This window comes from Chrysoperla carnea, chromosome 3, assembly GCF_905475395.1.
Source record: "Chrysoperla carnea chromosome 3, inChrCarn1.1, whole genome shotgun sequence".
NCBI classification, from domain to species: Eukaryota; Metazoa; Arthropoda; class Insecta; order Neuroptera; family Chrysopidae; genus Chrysoperla; species Chrysoperla carnea.
This window is the reverse complement of record NC_058339.1, coordinates 30206660-30216256: the sequence shown is the minus strand read 5'-3', so window position 1 is coordinate 30216256 and position 9597 is coordinate 30206660. Positions and strand designations below refer to the sequence as shown.

At 29.2% G+C, this 9597-nt stretch overlaps 2 protein-coding genes across 2 annotated transcripts; one reads left to right on the top strand and one right to left on the bottom strand.

Annotated features, from left to right (window-relative positions):
* Positions 1–2961: 2961 nt before the first annotated feature.
* LOC123296441 (X-linked retinitis pigmentosa GTPase regulator-interacting protein 1-like) lies at positions 2962–6019 on the top strand. Its single transcript, XM_044877914.1, has 3 exons — positions 2962–3263; positions 3787–4046; positions 5015–6019. Exons 1-3 carry the CDS (start codon positions 3044–3046, stop codon positions 6005–6007), a joined length of 1473 nt encoding a protein of 490 aa, XP_044733849.1. The 5' UTR covers positions 2962–3043; the 3' UTR covers positions 6008–6019.
* A 681-nt stretch (positions 6020–6700) lies between these two features.
* Positions 6701–7909, bottom strand: LOC123295978. The gene is made up of 3 exons (XM_044877439.1): positions 7867–7909; positions 6891–7127; positions 6701–6822 (listed from the first exon to the last, which is right to left on the bottom strand). Exons 1-3 carry the CDS (start codon positions 7874–7876, stop codon positions 6701–6703), a joined length of 369 nt encoding a protein of 122 aa, XP_044733374.1. The 5' UTR covers positions 7877–7909.
* Between the last annotated feature and the right edge of the window lie 1688 nt (positions 7910–9597).

Here is a 9597-nt window from a genome sequence, read left to right as displayed (position 1 = left end):
AATACAATATATTAATTGAAATTATTTCATTAAAATTTTCTTGTAATTTAAATTTTTTAATCATTTCAATTAATATTAAACATAATGGTTCATAATATATTTCAAATCCCCCAATAATCAATACTAAATTATTCAGAATATCAACTGAACCATATTCGGCACACATTTCTTCATATAAATCGCAGTCATTATGTACATTTTTTATAAAATTTGTTATATATTCTAATAAATTCGTTTTGAACATTTCACGAATTATATCACAATCACAATTTGTGTCTTTTGCCCACGAACCCCAATCCGTAAGAATTTGATAGTATGCATAATTTATTTTTAAATTTTCACTATTGATATTTTGAAAAAATTCTGATGTTTTAATAAAATCTATAAATGAATTAAAAAATGCCGGTATTGAAAATATATTATCAATATTAGAATCAATATCTTCACCAGTTTCGTCATATGCTAGTAAGTGAATAAAATTTGCAATTGAAATTAGTAATTCAACTTTTGTACAATTATTCATTATGAATATTATACCGTCTAGAAATTCGTTGATATTTTCCATTTCTGTATGTAATCGTTGTTTGTATTTTGAACGACTAATGACTTGAAAAAAACGAAGTAACTGCTCTAACGTACATGTGTCGTGATATGATATTAAACGTAATAAATATTGGAAAACATCCCCATGGTCAACGATTAATTTTGTAATTACTTCATCCTAAAAAAATGACTAATATATAGATTACTTCATCCTTTAGACGCTGGGAAAATATATTGAATTATAGCTCTACCTATTTTTGAGCATAGAATATCGAACAATTATCTTTGGAATAATTTTTTTGGATACCATCAAATTTTTTCTTTATTGGTTCTATTTTATATGACCTTGTTATATAAAAAATTAATATAATAGTTTTCCTCAAATTGGCGCCAATTTTTTGTTTTGCGTTTCGTCTTGAAACATTTTCCATTATGCATTGCAGGATTCAAATACTCTACTCAAGAACATATATATAAGGACGTAAAACTCGAATGGAGGGGGTAGCAGAAAAAAGGCGCCTATCTAGGCGAGGTCTAGTCCTCGATCATTACGTATTTTATACTGCGCATCTTTTGTTTTCAATCAATTGAAAGTGAAAGCAATTTCAATTGTTTTCAATCTCCTAGGCAGCCTGATGCACAGTACAAAGTACGCAACGACCTATGACTAAACCCCACCCAGATAGGCGCTATAAATTCAGCCACAGACGCTTACAGCTCGGAGGTTTCACTTTCTTATATATCATAGTTTATACATATATCTTCTTGACTATTATTTTCTTAGGTCCGAATCATTTTAAGAATACCGAATCAGTTTAGAGCGCATGTGTAGTATATTTAATGTAAGTCTGTGGTATAGACAAACTGACTAATCGAAATCAATATATGGAAAATGCGATTGCAAAAATATAAATACCACTTTTTGGTTTTGTTTAAATGACGTATAAAAATGAATTATTTTACCTGTGAACATATATTCGATGTAATACCAACTAAAATTTCGACAAGTCGAGCATTTTCATTAAGGTTATTTTCAATAGTTGGGATTAAGATATCGAAAAAACTGTGGTTTGCTAAATAAATGGCTACATCTTTATCAATAGTCATGTCCCATAGTGTACATAAAGTATTTTCATAATTTTCATCCCATTCTATATTTTGTAAGGACAGCAATGTTTTCAATACGAATCGTTCACTGTACATTGTATTACCGATAGCATCACCTTTGATATTTTCCAAAGTATTATCATCATTTTCCTTCATATTATCAGTTTTTCTTTTGAACTATAATTATTTTTGAGTTTTCTAATTGACTTTTCGAATGATTAATTCGTATTTGACAACTACAAATTCACAAATGTCATGTTTTATAGGTTATACTTTGACGGTTAGAAACATGTTTGGATACTTTCAAAGTTACTACTAGTTTTTGTCCATGTTTATCACCAAACAAGGAAAAATATTTTTGTTTTAAGATAAAAAAATTATATCTGTGTGAATCCCTATCTTGCCATTTTAACATCCATTTCACCGAAATAGTAGGGAAGCCCAAGAGGGGATTTGTGTAGTAACTCGAGCGCGTCAGACTAAGATATGGGGGGTTCCTTGGACCTTCCTTAGGTCCTCCACCAAATATTAGCCCTAAATATGGGGGGACCTGCGTAGGGCAAACGGTCAGAGTAGTAAAAACAAAATATTTAAGCGTCGGGATCTCATATAACGATATAAATTTCATCAGATGGCAAAGTTTTTTTGTCATTTGGCAACGGAATACTAAAAACACCTGATGTCTGGATCTATTCTGAACCTTCGTTTTACTTCTATGATTCAGAAATGTAGATTATTGTGTCAAAATTTGAAAAATTTTAAAAGTAAAATGATAAAATCTTTTATGGCAAAAATACATGGAAAACGTTTAGAAAGAAATGATGTGGGTGTACAGTTTCCTGACGTTCGAAGTATAAAAATTGAAAGTTCATCGGATAACTTTCAAGCAAACCTTAACGATGAAATTATTTTAAAGTATGAACCAAAAATTAATAATCAGCCTGTTATATTTTCTATAAAAGCTCTTACATTATACTTATCAAATAATGGTAAACGAAAAATTCAATCATACATTCATAACAACGAAAATAAAATCTTTTTATTCCTTAATTATCATTTTATGCATACGAAAATTTACTCTACAAAAGTGGAGATCAACAACGAAATTAATTTCAACGCTGAACACAATTATTTTATAACATCACTTGATTATTTTTTACATTCGTTAAAAGAATTTACTGAATTTCGAATTTATTTGTGGAATAAAGAAACATATACTGACGAGCTATTAGCTAAAGGCTATACAAATTTTGTGGAAGTATTACGATATCCCCACAATAAAATTTATGAAAATATTGATATAATGTTTTCGAAAGATAGTATTGAATGTTTTTTTGGCTCGTTATCCATTTGGTATCAAATTAAAACAGATTTTGAAAATTTAGAGTCAATTATGAAAAATCGATTGAGTTATTTTAATGAATATTATGAACGAAAAAAGAGAAGGTCAATAAGTAATTATGACTTGCACTTGCAATGCTTGGATTGGAGTCATTTACAAGATAGTAAAACGAAATTTGGATTGAAAGGAGCGATGAGTGATTATAACTTACATTCAAGTAAACAAAATGCCGCCGTAATAAATGATACTAACAATATGAAACATGCGATAGGTATATTCCAAAGTATTTAAGCTTGAAAAAAGTTTTTAAAAATTTTTTTTAAATTGAAAGTTCTGCGGAAAAATTTTATGTTTAATTACTATATTTAGACAATACAAGTCAAATTATTTTTAAAATAAAGTCTCTGTAATCTAAGATCATAATACTGCAACTAGTTGTGAGCGTGTATTATTAACAAAAGCGACTTGAATAATTTTGTTATTCGTAACCTCCCCCATTTACGTAGGAATAGGTAATATAATAATAAAACGTAAGAGGGGTGTCGGAATAGGGTCCCTTACACATACGCAGGAATAGGTAAAATCGTATCTGTTGAAAATACAAAGTGCTTTACCTCACAAAGGGTTTCTATCTACAGAAAAATATTTCTGATCTTCATTTATTGAAAATTGCTTAGATTGATAGGAAATGTTAATGGGAAATTTTCAACACTTAACACTTGCGTTGTATCTGCTTTTCAGTCGATTACAAATTATTTCAAGTTTTGGAAAATATTAATGTTTCGTTTTCCTAGATCAAGACTTTTACAAATTATCATCAAGTTTATCGAATGTCATAATAGAAGATACAATGAAGATATTTGATTATGAAGAGCAATCAAATGCTCGAAAAGATTTAAATGATAATAAAAAGAAAGAAAATCTATCGATAAGTGATTATGACTTAATATCACCAAAATTGCAAAATCAAGTGAAACGATCGATAAGTGATGATGATAAACTCTCAAATCCTTCGTATTTAAAGCTCGATGATGCAGACCAAATAAATAGATCAGTAAGTGATTTTGACTTGAAATGAATTTACAAAGGTATTAGATAATGAATGTAAACAAAATAAAAGCGATGAAAAGCTGAAATCTGATTACGTAAAATATGCTTGACTTATGCAAGCAACTTTGATCTGAAATGGTGAATTATTTTATTTTAGGGAGGGTTTTCTATAGGTCTACATAGAAAAAAAATTTAAATCGAAAGCTATGCTGGGAACAATCTAAAATGATTATTTAGCTATATTTTTGCAATAGACTATTCTTTGGGTTTTTTGCAATAGACTACACTATACTATTCTTTGGGTTTGGTGGCTGAATTGGGTAACATCCTAAGCGTCCACTAAATGCTAATGCATTAAAAAGGTGTCTCCAGGCAACAAAAGCGAAAGTACAAGAAGTTATTTTATTTTATTCCCACATAATTTCTTTATAGAGAAATGTACGGCTTTTTTGCTGAATCTCGCGTCCTACGAAGGTATAAACTTTTCAAGATATTTTACTGCATTCTAACCTCTCTCAATTTTGGGTAAAATTTCTCAATAAGAACACTTTCCAATCAGGAGTAGAACGAAAATTTGTTTACGGTGATGGATTTTCTATAAAAATCTAATGTAAGGCTATCATTTCATCTTTAATTAATTGCTACATTCAGCATAAAACTGAACAGTCCAACTTACAATGATATCCTCGATGATAGCAATGTCGTCATACGTTTCCAATAGCCCTTCAGCCTAAAAGCCTTAAGTTCGATCGATCTACTTAGAACAAAACTGCTGTTGTTCTTGAATAGATTTGATAATAATAATAAAAAGAGGGAGGAGAATATATACTTTTAGTATTCAAAGACGTATATGGTCAAACTACAATTTAAAGTAGGAGAGTTCAGAGATTCACTCTAGCAAAAGATTACCACTTAATTCACTTTTGAATCTCAAGTGAAAAAATACGTGATTGAGATTTTTTGTACATATAGGCTGATTGGACTGTTCTAATTCAAAAAATGGAAGATAAAAAAACAAAAGAGGTAAAAATGGCAGATGAAAAAACTAAACAGATTAGAAAAGAAATAATTAAAGAAAAAAAAATGTATCCAAAGACAAGTGGAAAGTCTCATCGAAAAAATTCAATATTAATTGAAAATAAACCAGAAATGCCACTTACTTATACTATAACAGACGCTAATAAAGAATTGAAATCTTATACAAAGACAAGTGAAAAATTTTATCGAGAAAATTCAATATTACCAGAAAATAAACCAGAAATACCACCACCTATATATACTATAACTGATTCTGATAAAAAATTAAACTCTAGAGAAGTGTCTATAAAAGAATCAGTATCATTTAATTATTACGATCAAGGAGGCAGTATATTTGGAAGAAAACCAATTGTACTGGACGATAAAAATAGTTTGATGAATAAAAGAAGCTTGTTAGAAGATGCAAAATCATCTTCGTCAGAAATACCAAAAACTTTTGTAATAATCATACATAAATTGACATTATTTAGGAACACGCCAATAATAAGTGATAGAAATATTAAACAATTGTATATTGAATACACATTTTTGAATTTTGATGACGAAGAAATGGAAACTCCATTAAGTTTACCAAAACCAGAACCACCTAGAATGGAATCGTTAGTGTTTAATTTTGAACGACAGTTTTATTTCGATTCAAAATTATCGCCTATTTTACGTGATAAAGTAGAAAACGATGAAGTGGTGAAATTTTTCGTGATTAGTGAACCCGTGTTAGATTCAGATGGTGAATGTGAAGAAGTTGGTATGGTTGAAGTTAAATATAAAGATTTTATCTATACTAGCGCAGATGTTATTAAAAAAGCGTTTATTGTGAAATCCGTACGTAATTCGAACATTGAAATTGGATGGCTAGAATTAAGTTTTATTGGTGTGAAACTTCTTAGGGAAATTGTTTTAGGACAAGATGTGAATACTTCACAATAATGTAAATGGAAGTGCTGGATATATAACTATTCTTGGAAGTAATAATTAACAACAGTCCCATAGACATTTACCCAGCGTTACATCTTCCAGTTGTGTCAACCACTGCATTTGATGATGGTTAATTGTGTGATGTAAAAATATTTATATGAAGCGTTGTTTTATTTGTTTATACAATTAATTTCAGAATATTGGATCCATACATTGAAATTCACAATTATTAAAACAGCATTTTTTGTTCCCTTCGCATTGACCATCGTAGTAACATGGTTGCTTAAAAGATAAGGTACATCTTATGTCAAATATTGTAAAATTTTTGGGACATTTACCTGGTTTATCTATAAAAAAATATAAATATTAAATTGGAAAATTTGCTCGAAGGGGATAATGATTTTAAATTAGCTGTTATGTATTTTTAATGTATAATCATTCTTTAAATAATGAAAAATAATAATTTTGTAACTTTGAAATTAAAGTTAGCACATAAATAAATTAACTACCAAAACTTTGTCATCTTTAGATCAGGTAGTTAGTGTACTTGAATATGGAAGACAAATCAATTCGTATCCTGTATATGTATAAGCGTGGTTACTTCAATCAAATGGTTCGGGCCGGTTAAACGGTCTTATGGGAGTTATACAAAGAAATCTTTCTTACATTCGGTTTTAGTTGCAAAAACTTGTTAACTAAAGTAGGTCATATCGATAAGAACTTACTGGAGTAACAATCTTTTATTAATTTACATTTTCTCAACATTGTATGCGTACATGTACAATTTAAGCAGCCAAAAATTTTATGGTCATTTGGAATACATATGTCTAAAAAATATATAAATCAATATGCATAAAATTTAAATGTTATATTTTAAAATGGAAACGTATGTTACCAATATCTTTACCACAGCTAACATTCCGTTCGCATACTGTTCGATTATTTTTTCTATCACATTTACAAAAAACACATTCTCCAAATATAATTGGATAATCAAATGAGCAGCGCTGTTGATGCATTCCTTTTGGATATTCCACTTTAACGCATATGACAATTGGCCTTAAATAGTCGTACATGCAATGACAACGATAATTCTTATCGTACCAAGCCATTCGTGGATGTACACATTTTCCTATTAAAAATAAGTTGAGCTTGAATTTTTTTAGTTGTAAATTTATTAGTTTCTCATAGGATAATGATAAAAATCATAGAGATAATACCATGGAGCTGTGGGGACATAGAAAATGAAATAAGTGAATTCTTGACCAGGTAGGAAGAGGCAGAAATTTTTCTTCCCTCCCTTCCTCGTAGCCATTAATAATGCAATTACAATAAAGCGTGTAGACCACAACACATGATTTGTATATATTATTATGGTTAAAAGTATATCATGTATAAGAGAAACGAAGAAAGCTTTACGCGCCTATCTTATCTGCCTCTTTCTACTGCGATTAAACCATTTGGCAGCAATTTTGCAGCTCTATGGTATTATTTATTATGTAAAAATTACATGAAATTCAATCAAAATTGACATTAATTACGTTAGTAATTACTGGAGGGAGAACGATATTTATACTATTCAGTATATCTATAGATATTAACTGGACTAGCTGTAAGCTTGATTAAAAATATGTCTGCTACACAGAAAAAAGAAACTGGCTTTACCTTTTCTCACTATAGGCGTCTGCACTAACATGCTAATGGTATTAGTAAGTATTTCGGGGACAAAAATATTTACATTTTCTGAATGTGTAATTTAGCTTACCTCGAACATTGTTCATCCGTAAATTCGAATAGACTTATACATAATCAAATTCATTTCACATATAAAATAAACATACTTTCATACGTAAAATAAAAAACAACATTACCCAAATTCATTTTTCGTTCATATTTTGCACATGTTACGCTCAAATTTGAATAACATTCACATAGAGAAAAATTTTCTATCCATGTTTCACCGGGTATACAATCTAAAAATAAGTTTTTTTTTGCAAACCATTTACATTCACTGATTACCACGGAATTCGGACACTATGACCACTTGATAACATTAATAATTAAAATATTTGATTGTTTTATAATTATTAATGTTAACTCAAGTTTTCATAGTGTCCGACGAATTCCCTGCTAGGTTTTTGCAGAACGATAACTCAAATATGACGTCATCATGCTCATTAGAACACGCAGTCTTTTCGAAAAAAATCGTAAAGGAAAAGTTTGGTAGACTCGCCAAAAGAAACCACTCACGAAGTTTCAAGTATGTATTTATCATTACAAAAACCCGCGGTGTCCTACGGTCTATATCGTTTTTTAACTAAGAAACCGTACTAGAAATTATGAATATATCGTATACGCGCATGTTTGCATTATTGCCATACAAAAATTTATGAGGAACTAAAAAATTATTTCCAAAAAAAGACCTTTTCAAGTAAACGTGACCAACACAGGCTTTGAATTTTATATAACTAGAAAAAGAAACTTTTTGAATAGATTTATTTTCAATTCCATTTTCCATGACAACTATACAAACATTTACTGGTGAAAATCGAGACTATCGTTTTAAGAAAACAAAATAATATCATAACAATGAATTACTTTACTTACCCCATAAATTAATAGATTGTATGAACACTATTAAAACAAATAAGGTGGTAATGATATTAACAGTGAACATTTTGAACTATTAATAATATTATTATAATATAAAACCATATTTGGCAAGTTTTATAAAAGTTTTAGAGACAGTTGTAAACAAATTTGATAAAAGTAGAGCCGATATGTGACAAAGAACCTCACAGTTTTTGAATTTAAGAGTATTTTTGGTTCATTTTAATAAGAAACAAACCGTTATTCGTATGCTTTACTGGAAAATTCCAACTTTATAAACAAAATTTTATCCTTTGTCTTCTTGACTTCTATAAAACCTTCTTGACTCCAGTGTTTTTAAAGAAATTTTTACTAATTTTAAAAGTAAGGTAAAATTATTTTTAATAAAAACATTTTCCATGACATTTTCTAGTTTTCAAAGTAGCAAACTAGAAAAGTGCTATTACCCTGTTATAAGACAATTTTGTGTACCACTGAATATAACACCAAGTTCTGTACACAATTACAATTATAATGTTCTTAAATTTTATAGAAATATTTAGAACTGCAAAAATCGGAAGTATAGAATTGCACAATGTGTAAAACTATACGTTAAAATCAGCATCAGAGTTCATTTCACTCGAAATATAGGCATATTATTACTTTATCAATGAGATCTTCATATTTAAACTTCCAGTATTTACCATGTTTTGGCCTTTGCCATGGTTTTGGATATGACTTCAGCCTATGGTGCAATGGAGTGAGAATTTCCGTTGAAAAAGTGCTCGTATACTTGTAACCCCCATCTTTTATCGTCTGTACTATTAAACTTAAATAAAAAGATATGAGTTGGAATTTGATGTTTTTGTGAATATAACAAATATTTCTAATTTTCAATGATTCAGTTGTTTATTCAGATTATAAAATATTTCTCGATTAGTACGTTTTGTGATCAAGTGTACATGTCCTTAGCGTTCTAGCATTCAAGCGAGTTAGATCTTGACTTCTTGGAA

Excerpts from the sequence above, each read along its gene's own strand:
- LOC123296441 (XM_044877914.1), top strand. The coding sequence starts at position 3,044 with ATGAAAAATCGATTGAGTTATTTTAATGAATATTATGAACGAAAAAAG. Across the intron at positions 3,264-3,786 it reads CAATATGAAACATGCGATAG|ATCAAGACTTTTACAAATTA; the intron begins GTATATTCCAAA and ends TCGTTTTCCTAG. Across the intron at positions 4,047-5,014 it reads CAGACCAAATAAATAGATCA|GCTGATTGGACTGTTCTAAT; the intron begins GTAAGTGATTTT and ends TTGTACATATAG.
- LOC123295978 (XM_044877439.1), bottom strand. Across the intron at positions 6,823-6,890 it reads TAGCTGTGGTAAAGATATTG|ACATATGTATTCCAAATGAC; the intron begins GTAACATACGTT and ends TATATTTTTTAG.